Genomic DNA, 19,396 nt, shown 5'->3' on the forward strand with positions numbered 1-19,396 from the left:
CCCAAGGGTCTGTTCATGGAAGAGCAGACCCAGCAGGTGCCTCAGCTTTGCCGGCTGGCTTGCTTTGCTTGACCTCAGCCTGCTCCAGCAGACTTTCTAAGAGAGCCTCCCTCCACATTTGCCCACATTCCCCGAGAGCCTGGCCAGGTCTGTCTTCTCAGGGCCCCACTTTGCTCCTCTGTCCCACCCTGTGGCCTGTAAGGCAGAATCCCATGCCAGGGGAGGGCTGGGGTCAAGGGGACCAGGTGGGATCTGGGGCCTGGAGACTCTCACCGAAGGACCTTGCCCTTGGTTTCCACCTCCCTATGAAGAGGAGATGTGCATGTTAGTCTCTAAAGGCCCATCTCTTGGATACATTTTGACTTGTTGGGTTTTATTTTTCACCATTTATAAAACTATTATCAAACAAATTACCCATGATTGCTGTAGAAAAATTGGGAAATACATTTCTGTTCCTGTTGGCACCCCTCAGGCTACGTCTCCTACCCCACCCCCTTTGCTGGAACACACTCACGTGCATACATGTGGAGATATGCAACATGCACACTTGTCCTCTGCTCCCTGGGAGCTCCAACCATCAGGTTCACTCTGGCCACCTCAAGGTTGTCCGTGTCCAACTTGCCCTGAGCTGGCTGGGAACAGGTTTCCATTGCCCTGGAGGAGGTGACCTGCCTGCTCTCGTCCGGCCCAGCACTACCTTTCCTTACCTCTGGGTGGCTCGTCTAGGGCGGGGCAGGGGGTGGGGCAGAGTCAGTGGCCCTCATGCCCTGGGATTGGAATCTAGAACAGCCAAGGCTTCCCTAGGTTTTGAGCAGTAGAGGCTGGCCCAGGGGGCTGGGACTGGAGGGAAGAGAGCAGTTCAGGGGTTAGTATCACCCTCGTACAGAGAAGGAGGAGGTCCTCAAGGTCAGGCCTAGGACCAGCCCACAGGGGTTTGGGTGAACAGACTCTGGTTGAGCACCAGGAGATCAGTGCCCTTACCCCTCTCCTTGGTTCCTCTGTCCTGTGTTTGTGTGTGTTGCTCCTGGCATGTTTCTCTGTCTCTACCTTTGCTCCCTCTTTCCCTTCATCAATTCTTTCTGGCATGGCATACTGGAAAGAACATTGGTTGCAACATCAGGCAGGCCTGGATTCAAATCCTTCTACCTCTTCCTGGCTGTGTGACCTTGGGCAAGTCACTTAGCCTCTCTGCACCTGTTTACTCATCAGTAAAATACCCACTTCCAGAACCAGCACAGGGATGAAGTGAGCTAATGCCATGATGAGGTTAATCTGGTATGTGTTGGCCTCAGGGAAGGATGATCCTTCTTGTAAGTGGGGGTGCTGAGACTCACCCCCAGATCCTCTGACTCTGTCTGGTCCTCCCTGCTTCATAGGGCTGCCTCTGGAGAAGCAGGGTGGTAGAGATCCAGAGCCCACTGGTGGCTGGGAAAGGGCTGGCTGGCCTCAGCTGGTCCCTGTGGAGGCCCGTGGGAGGTGTGCCCTTGCCCCCTCTGTGGCCCTGCAGAACAGCATGAGGCTGAGCCAGTGGCCTCCCTTTGGGGCCTGTGGGCCTGGGCCTATTTGCATGGGGGCTATAAATACTCGGCGCACCCTGCTTTTGTGCCGTTTCTTCACTCCCTGGTTTCCCCACCAGTGTTCAGACTCTCTGCGAGGTAGATGGGCAACGCAGGCTCTGTTGTGCAGGGGGGGCACTCGGTGTGCAGGGCCCGACACCTCTCCCAGGGTCACGTGCTGAGGGAAGAAGACGTCGGCTCATGGTGTCTGTCTCCCTCCTGGGGTCTGGGCAGGGCAGTTGGGTGGAGGGCCTGCGCTCTAGTTTTAGTCTAGGAAGTTGGGGCCGGGTGACCTAACCCAGGGGTCACTGCCAAGTAGCCCCAGGGCAGCCCACGGAATACCTGGGTGCCCCTCCTCCTGGCACTGTGGCCTGGCTGTACAGGTTTGGGGCCAGAGCTGGGGCTTGCTGTGGTTGTGGTTTCCTTCCAGTGGCTTCTAACTGAGCAGCAGCTGCTCTGATCAGCAAGAGCCAGAGGGCAGGTCTGACTGGCAGCCTGCAGGGCTGGGCTCTGCCTCCCATTCCCGGGGCTTCTCTGATTCCGTCTCCTCCATGCAGCCCCGGGGTGGTCCTCACAGACAGCTCTTGCTGGGCGACCTAGAGGTGGGAGGGGTCATGGAGTCCGAGGACCACCTGGACTGGGCCCCAGGGGGAGGCCTTGGGGAGGCAGCTTGACCACTTGGCCAAAATGACCAGGTCATTTTGCCGCCTGGGCTACCCTGACCCCCTCTGTCCCGGGAGCTCAGGTCCCCTGCACACGACTATTGCTCCTTTTTCCCTGCCTGCCCCCTCAGCCCTCATCCTCTGAGACATTCAGAGAGCCCATTAGTGCCCCACCTGGGTCTCAAGGTTATCCTTTTGGGAAGCACGAGGCCCAGCCATGTCTGCTGGGGTCAGGCCCTGGGATTGTGGATGCAAACTTGTGGCAAGTGTGTGTTGTGCAGGGGCCCTGCTGATCATTCTGGAACCCCCAGGGAGAACTCCGTACCTTGGAACCCCAGGCCCAGCAGGGTGGCAGGAGGGGCACGGTGTCCTTTTTGGCCTGAAAGTTTGGGACACTCACCCAGACTCCTACACCCAGCCAGCCAGGCCCGTGCAACTTGCCCTTGTCTTCCACGTTAGCTCAGTGCCCCCCACGTGTCCCCCACTCACACGTCCTTGCAGGCACACGTGTGCACACCTTCATACACACCATCTCATGCACACCATGTGCTCGAGCCCAGGGAGGAGCTAGCAGCCGCCCACAGCCGGCTCCTCCCTCCTGCCTACCAAGAGGTCATGGTAGCTGGCTTGGCTGGTCTTAGGCTGAAGGCTTTGGGACCTGGGCTCCCATGTGAGCTTACACACCCCCTCTTGCTCCCGCTGAGGTGGAGCCAGGCCTGGGCCGGAGACACGGTGGGGTCTGCCTCGCCCGGCCCCTCCCCTCTCCTCTGGCTGCTGGCCGCCGAGGGCTGGTGGGGCCCCTGGGCTGGGCTGCAGGCTGAGGTCAGGGTTTCCTGTGAGCTCATCTAGGCTGGGAACAGCAGAGCCCGCTATTCCTCCGGCTGCTTTGTGGAGGAGCTGGGGGAGCCATCCCAGGGGTTGGGGGGCTGCTGTGTGTGCACATGTATGTGGGGGGGCTGGGGGTGCGTGTGTGAGACTGCCGCCGTGCTGGCTTCTGCTCGGGAAGGAGCGAGCACACACCCGTGTGCGTGTGCGTGAGTGTTCGTTCAACCACACTTACCGAGGGTCCTCATGTGTGCGGCCCAGAGCCAGTGTGCATGTGTACCCGTGGGCTTGCGCGTGTGACCATCCTCCAGGAAGGACAACCCAGAAGACCCTCAGGGTCGCCTTCTCTAGTGAGCCTTGATCTGAGGAACAGCGAGGAATAGGGGAACGCGGGGCTGACCTGTGCGGTCTAAAAAACAAAGTCAGTGTACGTTCAACTTTAAAATAGTTTTATGTTTGGAAAAAAATTAGTTTGAGAATGCAGGCAGCCTCTGTAGGTGAGAGGCACCTGCCCCCAAGGGGCTCAGGTTCAGAAGGTGAGGGATGTGGCTGGGCCCTTTCACTGCCCTGCTCCCTGAATGGAGTGGGTGCTTTGTTTTTTTTGTTTGTCTGTTTTTTGTTTTTTTAAGATTTTATTTATTTATTTGACAGAGAGAGACACAGCTAGAGAGGGAACACAAGCAGGGGGAGTGGGAGAGGGAGAAGCAGGCTTCCTGCTGAGCAGGGAGCCCGATGCGGGACTCGATCCCAGGACACCGGGATCATGACCTGAGCTGAAGGCAGACGCTTAACGACTGAGCCACCTAGGAGCCCCTGGAGTGGGTGTTTTGTGAGTGGAATCTCGGCTTTAGGCTTTGGCTCAGCCTCGGGCTTTCAGTTTCTCATTCTGAAAAGTGGGGATGGTCATCTTGGCCCTGTCAGTCTGCCTGAGTAGTTATGAGCAAACTTGGAAACCAAGAAGGGCTGCAAGGAGCAGGGTGCAGGGAGGTAGGGTTACTGTCCTGCCCGTCTTGGCCGGCACATGCTGGGTACCTGGCCCAGGGTAGTGCACCGCAGTGGGGCATTAAAGGAGGCCTTAAATGAGCCCCCAAATAAATGACCCGGGGTCACAGACTCACCCGCCTCCAGGGCCCAGGTAAGTTTTGGGGAGGAGTGAAAAGGGGGCCCCTAGCCTGGAGTAGACTGGCAGGTACTCAACAAAGGGGGCCGTACCAGCCAGCTTCTGCCCGGTGGGCTTGACGTCACAGCCAGCAGTCTTACCAGGGATGCCACAGATCCAGACTTCTGGAAAACTTCTCAGGTTTCCCAATGGTAGCTAGCACTAGTGTCTTGTCAGCACACCATGGGAGCCAAACTCAATGCAGTGAGAGCCCCTGGGGTCACCTGAGCACCTCCCAAGGCTGTCCCTCGCTGCCTGGCTTCACCCCTTCTGTCTTGGCAGCCCCACTGCAGGCCCAACATGGCACCGTTCCTGCGCATCGCCTTCACCTCCTATGAGCTGGGCTCCCTGCAGCCCACCGATGAGGCCAGCCAGCCCTTCTGTGCCGTGAAGATGAAAGAGGCGCTCAGCACAGGTAGGACTGGGAATTGGGGCCCAGCAGGAGGCCCTGGAGGACCCGTGCTTTGTTCCCCTAGAACTTCTGAGGGATCCTTCTCTTCTTCACGCTCCTCTCCCTGCCCAGCCCCGCTACGGGTGCAGGACTGTAGGTAGAGGCCACTGAGTGCCCATAGAGCCTCCAGCACTGGCTCCCTCCCCCCACTGGTGGTTTCACCCAACAATTTCCTCATGTCCATCTGTGTCAGACTCTGTGCTGGGCCCTGAGGACACTGCCATGCTCCAGGGCTGACTTGGCCTTGCCCTCGTGGGGCTCACGGTCAGGTGGGCAGGTGTGGGAGCCAGACATTGAGTCCTGTGCTAGGGAAGCCCAGAGCTGGGGTCAGGGAGGTCTTCTTGGAAGAGGTAAATATCTCCCACCATTCCTTCTGGCTTTTGCCCTCACCTGCTGACCCCTGACTCATCCCTTATGTCATAGCTGAGCTGTCCTTTCCTCCAGGAAGAATTCCCTGACCCTTAGGCTGGGGCACACCAGCTGACCATGACCCAGACCAGGTCTAGAACCCTGGCCCTGCCCTTCTTCAGTCTCATCCCAGCTGTGATTTAATGTTTACTTGAGGGATTAATGGGCTCGTGTCTCTGTCCTGGACTGGGCTCTCGGGGGACAGGCACTGGTTTTAACTTCTCTTTCTGCTGGATTCCTCACCTCCAGCACCGTGGCTGGCATGAGGGGCCTCGGTGTGTGTTCACTGAGTGAGTGCACTAGGGGAGGTGACAGCTAAGTGGGGCCAAAGGATGAGGGTCACAGGACCAGGGAGCAGCAGAACCTAGGTGGGACCTAGCGGGACATCCTCGAGGAGCTGCTGACAGTTCCGTGTTCTGGGGTGTTAGAGATGACACGAGGCTGGAGAGGTGAGCAGAGCGCAGTTGTGAAGGCTGAGGAGTGGAAATAGCCTCAGGAGGGCCCTCAGGGTGGGGTGGGGTGGGGAGACAGGCCGACTCCCGGGGCTGAAGGCTGTAGGGAGTCGGGGGAGGGTGGGACAGACGGGCCCCAGACAGACCTTTGCCTGGCCATGTTGCAGAGCGCGGGAAGACGCTGGTGCAGAAGAAGCCCACCATGTATCCCGAGTGGAAGTCCACATTCGATGCCCACATCTACGAGGGCCGTGTCATCCAGATCGTGCTGATGCGGGCAGCCGAGGAGCCGGTGTCCGAGGTGACGGTGGGCGTGTCGGTGCTGGCAGAGCGCTGCAAGAAGAACAACGGCAAGGCCGAGTTCTGGGTGAGGGCGCGCGGGCTGCAGCGGCGCAGGTGTGTGTGGGGGGCGTGGGCACGTGGGCTGCAGCGGTGAACACGCGTGTGTGGGGGGCGTGGGCACACAGGCTGCAGCAGCAAACACGGCACACGGGCTGCAGCGACGAACACGTGTGTGTGGGGGTGTGGGCACATGGACTGCAGCAGCGCACGCGCATGTGGGGGGCGTGGACACACGGACTGCAGCAGCGCAGGTGTGTGTGGGGGGCGTGGGCACATGGGCTGCAGTGGCGAACACGCGTGTGTGTGGGGCGTGAGCACATGGGCTGCAGCGGTGCAGGTGTGTGTGTGGGGGCGTGGGCACACAGGCTACAGCGGCAAACGTGTGGGGGGGGCGTGGGCACACGGGCTGCAGCGGCGAACACGCGTGTGTGTGGGGGGTGTGGGCACATGGACTGCAACAGCGCACACGTGTGTGGGGTGTGGGTGCACAGGCCGCAGTGGTGCACGTGTGTGGGGGGGGGTTGTGGGCACATGGGCCGCAGTGGTGCACGTACATGTGCGCGGACGTGGGTGAGGGTGCATGGGCCGCGGTGGTGCACGCATGTGCGCAGGCCCTGTCTGGCCTCCTGAGTGGCTGCGCAGCTGAGACCAGCTCTGCGATTGATCGGATCCCAGCCCCTCTGAGCCTGTGTGTGAACCCGTAAGAGAAGCTAGGAAAAGACCCTACCTCAGGGTCAGTTGTTCAGGGGAAATGAGCCACTGGATGCCAAGGGCTTACTGGAGCGCTGGGCACATGGTAGGTGCTGAAGAGAGCCACCCTCGCCACTGTGACTACTTTTTTCCCTTTTAGTTTCATAGAAGCAGGATAGGCACATGGTAAGACATTTCAAAATGTACGTAGGAGGATGTCCTGGCCACCCCCCGCCCAGGCACCAGGCCCCTCTCAGAGGCACCCAGTGTTGCAAGTTCTGTTTGGAACCTTCACTGATATTCCAGGTGCAGGCAGGCATGAGGCAGCATAGTTATGTGTCTTCGACGGTGAGAAGACAGGAGAAGGAGAAGGCCGAGGGCCACCACTCACCTGCTGGGGAGCCTGGCCTCCACACGCGCACGTGGCCCCGTGTCCCTCATGGCCACAGGATGTCTGCATGGCCAGGGCGTCTCTTGCCCCCTGGGGTTACATGTGGGCTCCTGCAGCCAAGGTGTCCCCATGGGAAAAGATCCTAGACCCTCAGGGACTCTGGTCAGCCTCCAGGGAGGCGTGAAGGGGCCAGGCCAGGAGAGAAGTTGACCCAGGGCTGTACCAACCCTTGGCCGGTCAGGCAGAGATATTTGCGGCACTCTCTGTGCACTCTGCCAAGGGACAATGTCAGGCACCAGGCGTGGGTCCTGGGAGCGGTGAAGGTCCTGCCTTCAGAACTGTGTAAGGAGACTGGGCGTGCAGAGCCCCCTCCACAGAGAGCACCAGCGCGGGGGTGTCAGCATGCATGTGTCTGTGTGTCTGCTGTGGGGGGGCTCTATTCTAAGATCCTTGTCAAGGGGTCAGCCAGGGGAGGTGGTGGGGAGTTTCCCTTCCCACTCTGTTCCTGGGCCATGTGGCCGGGCTGGGTGTGGGCTGGATCCTTTCACTTCCCCAAATGTAATAATACCCCTGGGTCGGGGGTGGGGGCGGGGCTCAAGGGCGGGGCCGTGCCCACACTGGGCAGACAGGTGTCTGGCTAGGCTGCCAGGACTCCCTTGGGCTTGGGGGACCAACCATGGGGGCAGGTTCTGAGTCCAGCTTGGCTGGAGCCTGCCCTCATTTATGCCCCCCTCCCCCAACCCTCACCCCTGCAGCTGGACCTGCAACCCCAGGCCAAGGTGTTGATGTCTGTGCAGTATTTCCTGGAAGATGTAGGTAAGACCCTCCCTGGGCTGAGGACGTAGGTTCAGAGGCTAGAGCCAGGGCGGAAGCTTAGAGAAGCAGTCCCTATCAACAGTCTACTCGGAGCCACCCTGGGAGGGACTCCAGGAATGTTGTCCTTCCTGGAGCTGGGACTGACCTCTCGTGTCTCCACGGTCCCCAGATTGCAAACAGTCTATGCGTGGTGAAGACGAGGCCAAGTTCCCAACAATGAACCGCCGTGGAGCCATCAAACAGGCCAAAATCCACTACATCAAGAACCACGAGTTTATTGCCACCTTCTTCAGACAGCCCACCTTCTGTTCTGTGTGCAAAGACTTTGTTTGGTGAGGGCTGGCTGTGCCTGCTGAGGGTGGGGTGGGGGTAGGGAGGGCCCCATAGCCAGCCCTGACCTCGCCTGGGGATTTGTCTTTCAGGGGTCTCAACAAGCAAGGCTACAAATGCAGACGTAAGTGTCTCCTCGGCCTGGTTTGCACGCCCGTGTGCCCACCAGTGCCCTGTGTCCCTGTGTTAGGACTGTGTGCCTGGACGGGGGCGCCCTGTGTGCTTGAGGGTGTGTGTGGAGATTCCCACATCTGAGTGTCCATACGAGAGCCACGTCCCGCGGGCGCACGGGCGGGCTTTGCTCTGGCTCTCGGAAGCCAGTTCCCTGCGTCGCTTCCCTGCCCCTCATGTTTGGAAGTGTCACCCTGGTAGCCTGAAATGGGCCTTGGTGTGGTGCGTACACAGAAATCAGCCGATGCCACCCATCGCGGCTCTTTTCCCCCAGACAGGCTGTTCGACCTTTTCCAGTACACCCCTGGCTGCGTGCATGCTTCTGTGGGGGTACGTGTGTGTCCAGGTACACATGTACACACCATGGCAGTGGCTCTGAATGCGGGCTCTGGAGCCAGATGGCCTGGGTTCGAATTCCAGCTCCGCCACTTCCTATCTGGAGGGCCTGAGACAGAATGACTTAACCTCTCTGTGCCTCAGTAAAATACGGATAGTAACCATTATGAAGATCAAATGGGATAAAATGTATAAAGCTGCATTTTAGGTGACAGGCACATAGTAACAGTTCTATGCAGAGAGCCCACTGTCGTTATTATGCATCAATACGTATGTCCCAGGGTCTTTGTGTTGGGTGTGTGTGTGTGTGAACCCACGTGCTGGAGCATGAGAGAGAGCTTGGGACCCATTTGCTGTCCTGCCTGTGGTCCTCTTGTAGCAACACTCCGTGCCTCTCACTGCTGCGCACCCCCCCCCCCCCCACTGCCCACTAGGCCCCCTTGAGCCTTCCCTAATCTCTGAGATCCTCCGGATTGGACTGTCCTCCCTGCCACTACTCTTTCCAGGCCCATCCTGCCAGGGCGGGCAGGAGGAGAGAAAAAGCAAGCTGTGGGCCCCAGCCTCTGTGGGGTGAGGGGGTGGGCGGTCAGGGAGAACAGTGGCTTTGTAGAGGAGGGCTGGACTGGCCCAGCGGCACCAGCTCATAGCCCTGCCTCTCCTGCTGCCTTCCCATCCCCCCCCGGCCTGTGCCTCCTCAAGAATGCAACGCGGCCATCCACAAGAAATGCATCGACAAGATCATCGGTCGGTGCACAGGCACCGCAGCCAACAGCCGGGACACAATAGTGAGGCTGGGCCCGGAGGGGGCGCCTGCGGGGGGGGGGGGGGCTTCGCCACCTGGGAGGGATTCAGGCTCTCCCCAGCCTTTCCCTGTGGAGCTCACCCTTCTCCCCATTTTTCCTGGTCCATCCTGGGACTTTCGGATTGCCTAGTCCCCAGTGGAGCCCTTTTAGGGCTTGCCATGCATGGGGTTGGGGGAGAGCTAGGGGTTGAGGAAGGAGCTGACGCTGGCCTGTGACCCTCAACATGTGACCCCCCCCCAGTTCCAGAAAGAACGTTTCAACATTGACATGCCGCACCGATTCAAGGTTTACAACTACATGAGCCCCACCTTCTGTGACCACTGTGGCAGCCTGCTCTGGGGGCTGGTGAAGCAGGGATTAAAATGTGAAGGTGCGTGCTCCCCAGCTCTGGGGGCTAGGGCAGGGCAGGAGGGCCCTCCCCGCTGGCGCCGACCCACCCAGACCTCGTAAACTCCGACTAACTAATGTAGCCGTGGCTCCGTGGCTGGAGGAGGGGGGCTCGGTGGCCCCTCTCCACTGGCCCCACCACCTCTGCCTCTCCCGGTTACCTGCTATGTGACCAGGAGGCCCCACACCTCCGAGCTCAGTGTCCTCATGGGTAAGATAGGGTCAGAGTCGAGTGGGGCCCAGAGAGCCGTGAGGGGCAAGCAGAGAGAAGGTGTTCAGCTGAGGCCTGACGCACACTAGCAGGTGCTCAGCAAACATGCCTCGCAGACCCCTGCCCCCTCCCCAGGCTTTAGCGAGGCGGAAACAGGAGACCTCCTAGAGGGAAAGTGACTTGTCTAGGTTGTCCTAGACATTCTTTAAAGGGTTTAGAATTAGGTCTCATAGCTTCTGCTTTTGTTTTTTCTTCTTTAAATAATGAAAAGTTTGAAGTGCTCATGGTGCTTCAGATGCATTTTTTTCTAAAGACGGGAAACCCAGCAGACCCCACCAAAGCTCTGCTTCCTCCTACTCCCTCCTCCCCTCCTCCCTGCCCTTGGCTGAGCCTGGGGGAAGGGGGACGGTTCTTCCGGAGCCTGCGGGTGGCCTGTCTGGTCCTGCCTGGGCAGGGGCCCTGATGGCCCTGTCTGCTTTCCCCCAGACTGTGGCATGAATGTACACCATAAGTGCCAGAAGAAGGTGGCCAACCTCTGCGGCATTAACCAGAAGCTCTTGGCCGAGGCGTTGAACCAAGTGAGCCAGGTGGGCAGGCACTATGGGAACCCTGGCCGGGGGGCGGGGGGGGCGGGGGGGGAGTGTTTATAGAGGTGTGGGTGGGGCTTGAGGAATGCCATAAAACTTCAAGGTAAAATTCTAGAATCAATTACAAGCGAAGGCAACACAAATAATCTATTGAGTAAGTGGTTGGGAGGGTGGGGCTCAGTGTACAAAACTTTTGTTTGTAACTGGTGCCTTCGAGACCATCAAGGTGTCCCTGTGCCACAGGAAGTGTGCGTGTGTGTCCATGCACGCGCACGTGCACTACCTGGAGGTCCTGGACTTTGCCCCTGCTGGCCTCCATTGGTTTTGAGAGTAGAGTTATGGATGGTGGGGGTCCTACCTCTGGGCTGGGAGTTCTGATGATGGTATGACTGACTGTCTGCCTCCCCAACCTCTATCCCTTCCTCCAGAGACCCTCCCGAAAATCAGAAACAGAGACTGTTGGAATCTACCAGAATTTTGAGAGGAAGCCAGGAGTCTCTGGAGATATTGTCCCAGGTGAAGGTGGGCCTATTTCCCCCAGGAAAGCCCCCACTCCCCACTAGGACTCGAGATGGGGGCCTGACCTCCCTCCGTGGCCAAGACCTGACAGGAGGCACCACTCCTGGAGAGGGAGCCCTTTCTTCTCTGAGGCCCCTCACCCCACCCCACCCCTTGGCCCTAAGGGAGGGGACTCGGCAGAGAGAGACCTGAGTCTAAAGCACCATCTCTTGGGCAGACAGCGGGACCTACGGCAAGATCTGGGAGGGCAGCACCAGGTGCAACATTGAGAACTTCACCTTCCACAAGGTCCTGGGCAAAGGCAGCTTTGGAAAGGTAAGGGGTCGTTGGGCCCTGGGGCAGCTCAAGGGACCTGGGCCCAGCAAGGGCACCTGTATCCCCACCCTACCTGGCTTCTTCCTGATGGGGTGGGGTTGTGGTGCCCTGGCCCTTTGGCCTGGCTTTCTCCTGCTCACCATCCTGCCTACCCATCAGGTGCTGCTCGCAGAGCTGAAGAGCAAAAAGGAGTTCTTTGCTATCAAGGCCCTCAAGAAGGATGTGGTTCTGATTGACGATGATGTGGAGTGCACCATGGTGGAGAAGCGGGTGCTGGCACTCGCCTGGGAGAATCCCTTTCTCACCCACCTCTTCTGCACGTTCCAGACCAAGGTGCCCGGCTCTGCCATTGTTATTGCCTCTGGAGCCACAGCCTCTCCCTCAGCCCCCCGGGGCAGGGCCACGTCCTCCGCGCCCCCGGGTCCTCCAGGGCAGAGGTGTCCCCTACTTCCTGTTGGGGCTTGCCCCCGCTGGCCCTCAGTAGACAGCCTTCTGCCCTTTACCGTGCCTCTGTTCACCCCTCTTCTCACCGCAGGACCACCTGTTCTTCGTGATGGAGTTCCTCAATGGGGGGGACCTGATGTACCACATCCAGGACAAAGGCCGCTTCGAGCTCTACCGTGCCACGTACGTGAGGGCCCTGTTGCGGGGGGAGCCCACTGCTGGTCTACCATCTGTTCCTTCTTCCCTCTCCCCAGAGAAGCCAGCCTGGGCTAGAGCTGGGGATTGGGAGACTTGGGGTAGCTGGGACTGTCCCCAGCATATGGGAAGCCATGGATGGTGAGCGAGTGGCTGGTGGCACAGCACAGACGTTCCAGGGTCCTGTCCCCTCCGTAGCCTGGGCCCGGGCAGCCTTGCAGATGGTGATGTTGTACAACACAGGCCCCTGGTGTGTGGCCCCCAGACTGGCATGTACCCCCCCAACTGTGTGTGTGTGTGTGTGTGTCTGTGTGTGTGTGTGCACGTGTGTACATCTGTATAAAGGTATACACTCTTAGGACAGAGAGTTGTCTCATTTGGAGCTTTTCCTTCATCATTTTCTTTTTAGCCTTGTTTGCCAGCCCGTTCCTGCCTGATACAAGATGTGCTTAATCAGGCCCAGGTTGTCCATGGAGTTATTTGCAGCATTTCCTGACCCTGGGGGCAGGGATGGGGGCCCAGGGAGAAGCAGGAACTGGTCACAGAAATCCCAGAACACTTTGTCTCTCTCTGTCCTCCAGGTTTTATGCAGCCGAGATAGTCTGTGGACTACAGTTTCTGCACAGCAAAGGGATCATTTACAGGTGCCGGGGGGGCGGGGAATGGGGGGGTTTTAGGAGGGAAAGCTCCAACCCCATCGTATCCCCCAAAATGCTCTGCGTGAGGCCCAGCCCAGCCATGGCCCCATCTCCACTCGGAGTCAGGCTTTAGTTGGGTATTTGCCTAAGCCTCCTACTCCATTGCTCGGATTCCTGTGGCCCCTCTGCTGAGGCTGGCCCAGCGCCAGGGACTGGGAGCTCGTTGCCCATACTTGGCGCCATTGGCGGGAGCGCGGAACTGCCTGGGACGCCTTCTCCCTTCCTGGGAGCAATCAATCTTGCTCCCAAGCCCCATCTGAGCCGTCAGTAGGGCCGGCTTCCATCAATTCTCGCCCAATAAATGACAGTCCCATCCCGCAGTGGATGAGTACAGACCCCATCAGTAAGGCTGATGCTAAGCTCTGGGCACTGATGTGGGACAAAGCCGAGATGCGTGGTCAAGGGGAAATGGAACCCACGGGACAGTGTGGATCGAATGTTGGGGCTCGGGTTTGACAAGATGCTGGGGGGAGCCGCAACTGTAGTGTGCTTGCCCGTGCCTAGGACCGCTCTGGGGCGGGCCTGGTCACCGAGGTTAGTGAAGATGGACTTCTGCTGTTTGCCCTTTTCTAGTACCCCATGTGCATCTATTATCTACTGAAACCACAAACTGTATAAAACAGACATGGTCCCTGCCCTTATGGAGTCAGGCAAACCTGAGCCCAGGGCCACATCCGTGGCTGACCGCTAGGTGACCCTGAGCGAGTGACGTCGCCTCTCTGGGCTTCAGTGTGGGCTTTAGGAAGTCAGGTGGTGTGTATCCAGCACGTGGCACACCAGCAGGTGTTTCGCAGGAAACGCCTGTTTTTAGCACCTCTTTCTCCTTCGGCTTCCTTTTCTCTTTCTCGTTCCCTCGACCTCCCTGGGGGAGGTCCTAGGCTCACAGGGTTGGAAATGGAGGCACGGGGGCTGGGAGGAGAGGAGGGGAGCTGGCCCCCGGTGACTCCCTTTCCTGCCCCCTCTCAGGGACCTCAAGCTGGACAACGTGATGCTGGACCAGGACGGCCACATCAAGATTGCCGACTTTGGGATGTGCAAAGAGAACATATTTGGGGACAAACGGGCCAGCACCTTCTGCGGCACCCCGGACTACATCGCCCCTGAGGTGAGCGGGCGTGCTCCCGGCCACCAGCCCGGTCCGATCCCTTGCGTCAGCAGGGTTGGGAGACCGTCCCGGGCCACGGGTGGGAGGACGAGGAAGCCTGGCCAGGCCTCCTGCTCGGGCGCTCCTCTCAGCTCCGGCCCCCCTCTCCTGCCCCAGATCTTGCAGGGCCTGAAGTACTCATTCTCCGTGGACTGGTGGTCCTTTGGAGTCCTCCTCTATGAGATGCTCATCGGACAGTCCCCCTTCCATGGTGACGATGAGGACGAACTCTTTGAGTCCATCCGTGTGGACACACCACATTATCCCCGCTGGATCACCAAGGAGTCCAAGGACATCCTGGAGAAGGTGGGAGACTCTGGGCCAGGCTGGCTGGGGCAGGGACCAGCAGACATGCAGGTCATAGGTAGGCCAGGAGCCCCTCGTCTCTGGAATGGCAGCCTCACTGCTGCTCTGGTCCTAACACGCTGGGGGTATTGCTCGCTCTCCACGTTCCCAGGAGCTCCTGCGTCCGCTGCACCGAATCAGCCTGGTACAGTGAGCACGAGCTTAGGGTCAGGAGACAGACCTGAAGCTGAACTCTGAGTCTGTCTCCTTATCTGCCAAATGGAGGCTGTGGGAGAACCTGCCTCGCAGAGTTTTGGGGAAGGGAACATAAATATGTGGTGCTCGGGTCTGTGCCAGGCAGATCTTAAACACCCAGTAAACACCACTGCTTTTGCTCACGGGCCCAGGGCAGAAAGTCCTGGCAGGCCTCCTGCATGGCCTGTTATGTCTGGGGGACCCAGGAGGGTAGCAGGCCAGAGAGGACCCTCTCGGGTCCAGAGGCCCTGGGCTGGGCTACAGGGCTGGGCTAGACCCGCCTGGACACCCCTGGGCCTGCTTGGGGTTCGCTGGGGCTCTGGATTTCCCAATGTCCTCGGGGCTAACCAGGGCCCCTGCTGGGTTGCAGCTGCTTGAAAGGGATACAACCAAGAGGCTAGGAGTGAACGGGAACATCAAAATCCACCCCTTCTTCAAGACCATCAACTGGACTCTGCTGGAGAAACGGGCCATGGAGCCGCCCTTCAAGCCCAAAGTGGTAGGTGATCCCGCTCCTGTGGGGGTCACCCACTTGCTGTTGCTCTCCACTGCCTTCCAGGCCCTGCCTCTCCTCTCTCTTCACTTGCATGTTTTCCTCCTCTCCATTCTTCCAGCAAGCCTGCTTCCTTGGCAGCCCCGGCACCTTCTGTCTCTGCCTCTACCTTTGTGTTCTCACCGCACCCCCCCCCAGTCAGTCAGTCAGTCAGTCAACAAACAGTGGGAACTGTAGGTCCAGCCACCCTTCAGTAGACCTTCTTTAATGGCGCTGTATGCAGGGGACTATGCTTTGGGAATCAGAGTTAAGGCTTCTCCCTCCCTCCATTCACCCAATCCATCTTCCAATACATCTTGGAAATGCTGAGTGCCTCTTGGGTGCAAAGCACAGAGCGGGAGGCGCAGAGCCAGAGGAGCTGCAGCTCCTCGGAGAGATAAGAAGCTTGCTCACTGATGATGGTTTATGATATAAGACAACAATGCAAGAACTGTCACAAGACCACACATGATCAGTTGTCACCAGAGGAGTCTGTCAGCAGGAGCCCAGATGCAAAGAACAGAGTGGGTCTGAGAAGAAGCAGGGATATGGGTGGGGCGGGGAGGGCAGCCGGGAGGCATTCCAGACGGAGGAGGGATGTTCCCACAGAGGCCCGGGATCTACAGAGGAGCCAGCAGGAGAGCAGAGGCAGGTTGGGGCCAGAATTCTCAGATAAGGAGTTGGACTCCGTGGCCCTTCTCTGACCGCAGCTCTTCCCTCTGGCTTTCTCTCTGTCAGGACCCCCTGGCAGCTTGTGTAATGTGCCCCGCATTGTCCCTTGAGGCCGGAGAGCTTCCCCAGCTCCAGGGAGCTCAAATTCGGGGGCCTGCTGGGCCGGGCACCTTATTACTGGGCCAGGCTGGCTGGAGGAGAATCACACAGTCTGCTCGCAGTCTCTTGCCTTTGATAGAAAGAGGGGTAGATTTCTTTCTCTGCACCAGAAAGCACAGGGCAGGTGTGTGGGTCCGTGGGAAATGGTTGGGGGCATAGGGCGAGCTGTCCAAGGGGACCTCCACACCAGGAGTGCACACGCCGGGAAATGGGCCCAAGGCTGCCCGTTTTCAAAAGAAGCCAGAAATCTGGATTTTTACATCAAATTGCCCAATTTTAAAATGACTGGCTCAAATCCCATTAAAACCCAATGCCAGTCAAAATGATTGTACCTGCCTGCTTAGTTTGGCCTAAAGGCCACCGGCCTGAGATCTCTTCTATTCCGATTTCATTGTATCCTTAGAAGCGGAGAGTTGGCAAACTTTTCCTGGAACAGTCTGATGGTACATATTTTAGGCTTTGCAGGCCAGACGGTCTCAATAAAGCAGCCGTAGAAAATATGTCAACGGATTGGTATAGTTTTGTATGAATAAAACTTCAGTTACGGACACTGGAATTTGGGTTTCATCTCGTGTTTACATGTCTTAAAATATTAATCTCCTTTTTGATTTTTTTTCCCTAAGCACTAAAAATGTGAAATCTGTTCTTACAGCTCTTGGGGCCTATAAAAACAGGTGGTGGGTGGGGTTTGCTCATGGGCTGTCGTTTGCTAGAGCCCCGTTCAGGACGATGCCCACCTCTCCTTATCCAGGCCCAGGGCTCTTTGTTGGCTTCCTTCATCCCCTTGGGGGGATGATAAACTGTCCAGCTGGGCTCCTCTTTGGCTGTTGGGAGAGACTCCCTTTCTGTTCTCACTCTCTCTCTCTCTTTTTTTTTTTAATGCAACTTAGTTAACATATAGTGTATTATTAGTTTCAGGGTAGAGTTTAGTGATTCATCAGTTGCATATAACAGCCAGTGCTCCTCACATCACGAGCCCTCCTTCATGCCCATCACCCAGTTACTCCATGCCCCCCACCCACCTCCCCTCCAGGCACCCTCAGTTTGTTACCTAGAGTTGAGTCTCTTATGGTTTGCCTCTCTTTCTGTTCTTAATAAGGCCAGCTCTGGCCTAGCCCAGCACCACAGGGATTCTGAGGTGTGTGGGAGGCAGTCTTGGGAACTTGGGGACCTTTGGAGGGCCACCCCTTGGGTCCTGCTCATGTGCCACTTCCCTCTGCCCGCAGAAGTCCCCTGGAGACTACAGCAACTTTGACCAGGAGTTCCTGAACGAGAAGGCACGCCTCTCCTACACTGACAAGAACCTCATCGACTCCATGGACCAAACAGCATTCGCTGGCTTCTCCTTCGTGAACCCCAAATTTGAGAGATTCCTGGAAAAGTGAGGCTTCCAGACATGCCCCCCAACCCACCCCAGCCAGGGAGCCTGGGTCAGCCAGCATGGCCTGCTCACACAGCCTGGGCAGAGCAGGCTGGGCGGTGTCCCCATTCATCGGCACCTGCCCGCCTCCCACAATCAGCAACAGTGTGATTGGCTTCTGCTGCTGCTGCCGCCTGGCCCCCAAGAGGGGCCTCAGCTCCTGTCTGACTGGGCTCTTACGGTACTTCTGTGAACTGTGTGTGAATTTGCTTTTCCTCTGCCATCAGAGGGAAATTGTAAATCCTGTGTTTCATTACTTGAATGTAGTTATCTATTGAAAAAATATATATATACACACACACACATATATATATAATAGGGCTGTATATATTGCTCAGTAGAGAAGAAACGTATGGGGGACTGGTGATGTGTTGATTTAAAAAAAAAAAAAATATATATATATATACACACATACACACACACACACACACACACACACACACACACACACACACACATATAGGAACAAAAAAATGAAAAAGGATCACAAACTCTTTGAACCGCCAGGTTCTTTTATCTGTGTGTCTAAATAAACACCGAATGGTACTGACCTGGCTGTCGGGACACGTCTGTCCCAGGAAGCTGCTCCCACCTCTGGCAGCTCTGTCCTGGAAGCTGAGTAAGCTGTTAGCGACAGACACAGACCCCTGGGTTTTCATGCAAATGTGTTTGTTTTTATGGGTTTCCTGTGGCTCCGAGGCCCTGGGCCTGAAGCAGAAGGCTTTTCTGGGTGGCTGAAGGGACCCCTGAGTGTGTCTGTGGGGCAGTGGTTGGGAGGAGGTGGGCCCAGCTGCAGACAGTGTGTCAGGAGAGTGAGGGCGGAGAGGCGTGAGCAGAGGCTCAGAGGCTGGCCCAGACTGGGGAAGAGGAAGGAAATAGAGCTCAGGCCTCAGGCCCATCTGGATTCAAATCCCAGAGCAGCCAAAAGATGTGGGCATGTCAGTCGTCTTAAGCCTCAGCTTCCGCATCTGTCAAAGGGGGCAAGGCAACGGGATGCCAGCTGGGACCCCACATCTCACTGTTACGTATCCCTGTCCCTGCCACAGAAGGGTCTGTGTTAGTTCTAGAAGCTACTTCTCCAGAGTCCTTGTTACCTGGGGAAGGGGAGGGGAGCACAGAGGGAGAAGAGGATGAGAAATGGCTGAGTGGCCGTATCGAGGCTGAGGGCCATGCCCCCTTGTGCCCGCAGTGCCCCAAGGACAGGGGCTCCACGACTCAAGAGGTGGCGGCCCTGAGCCCTGAGCCTGGGCAGCTCTCCCTTCCCACCACCTCAGTGTCTCCCACTCTCTGGCTCCCCCGCCACCCCGTCTCTGTTCTCCTGCTCTCCGGGGTCCAGGCCTTCTGGGCCAGCCCCTGGCCCTCCAGCCCTAGAGGTGGGCCAAGTGCCCCGGCGCCTGATTGGCTGGCCCCGACAGCCAGCAGCAGACTTCCAGCAAGTTCATTTTTCTGGGCTGAGGTACAAGTTTCCAAGGCTGGGGAGAGGTGGGAGGAGATGGGGTTGGTGCGGGCCAGGGGAGGGGGCTGTGGGGGTGGGCGGGGCAAACTCCCTAGAGAGAATAAAGCCCCCCGCCCCTCTCCATCCACCAGCCGTCCGCTTCAGGAAACACCCTCATTGAATCCCTGCTCTGCCCTAGGGCAGGGAAAAGCCCGGAAGTGAGGCTTGGTCCCTTGGGCTCACAGTCAGGTGGGGGAGCCAGCATGGCATGGGCTGTGCTGGGGCACCCCTGTCCCCGACCTCTGCTGCGATACACACAGGCGCCAAGAGCTCCCCTGGGGCTGTCCAGAGTGGGTTTAGAACAAAAATACGGTTGGTTGGTGTTTGAATTCCCCATTGTCTGTCAGCTCCAAGGCAGAGCCTCGCACCGAGAACCCCAGCTTCCTCCTGTGTGGAGAGGGGTAAGTGGAGGGCATCAGGGAGAACATGGTGCCCAGAGTCAGGAGCCTGGAGTTTGAGTTTCCACTCTGCCATCCTCAAGTTTTTCACTGGGACTCCATTCCCTCATCTATAAAATGAGACAATCCTGCTGCTCTGAGGAGCTCCTGGTTCTGGGGACCCCCTTAAGGACGGATGCTGGTACCCCACGGTGCCAGGCAAAGCCCGAGAAAGGGCAGAGGCTGGGCCTGTGAGGCCCACCTCAAGCAGCTGGGGGACGGCGACGGGGAAGCAGCCTCCGGATGCTG

The 19,396-nt window shown here is 58.0% G+C and overlaps 1 protein-coding gene across 6 annotated transcripts in view; it reads left to right on the plus strand.

Moving 5' to 3' along the window:
- PRKCD (protein kinase C delta) overlaps positions 1-17,690 on the plus strand; it is a 29,030-nt gene extending 11,340 nt beyond the window's left edge. For 2 of the 6 annotated variants that reach the window (XM_027587044.2, XM_027587040.2), the window contains 17 exons: positions 4,485-4,617; positions 5,681-5,880; positions 7,692-7,752; positions 7,922-8,084; positions 8,175-8,206; positions 9,289-9,374; positions 9,633-9,762; positions 10,477-10,577; positions 11,006-11,099; positions 11,314-11,411; positions 11,571-11,744; positions 11,947-12,038; positions 12,632-12,694; positions 13,715-13,853; positions 14,010-14,198; positions 14,803-14,931; positions 17,022-17,690. In XM_027587044.2, coding sequence (XP_027442845.1) covers positions 4,503-4,617; positions 5,681-5,880; positions 7,692-7,752; positions 7,922-8,084; positions 8,175-8,206; positions 9,289-9,374; positions 9,633-9,762; positions 10,477-10,577; positions 11,006-11,099; positions 11,314-11,411; positions 11,571-11,744; positions 11,947-12,038; positions 12,632-12,694; positions 13,715-13,853; positions 14,010-14,198; positions 14,803-14,931; positions 17,022-17,180 — 2,025 coding nt within the window. In that variant the 5' untranslated portion in view covers positions 4,485-4,502 and the 3' untranslated portion in view covers positions 17,181-17,690. The remainder of the gene's footprint in view (positions 1-4,484; positions 4,618-5,680; positions 5,881-7,691; positions 7,753-7,921; positions 8,085-8,174; positions 8,207-9,288; positions 9,375-9,632; positions 9,763-10,476; positions 10,578-11,005; positions 11,100-11,313; positions 11,412-11,570; positions 11,745-11,946; positions 12,039-12,631; positions 12,695-13,714; positions 13,854-14,009; positions 14,199-14,802; positions 14,932-17,021) is intronic. The other 4 variants (XM_027587045.2, XM_027587041.2, XM_027587042.2 and 1 more) reach the window with 3 other exon arrangements.
- The last annotated feature ends 1,706 nt before the right edge of the window (positions 17,691-19,396 follow it).

Source organism: Zalophus californianus, chromosome 1 (assembly GCF_009762305.2).
Source record: "Zalophus californianus isolate mZalCal1 chromosome 1, mZalCal1.pri.v2, whole genome shotgun sequence".
NCBI classification, from domain to species: domain Eukaryota; kingdom Metazoa; phylum Chordata; class Mammalia; order Carnivora; family Otariidae; genus Zalophus; species Zalophus californianus.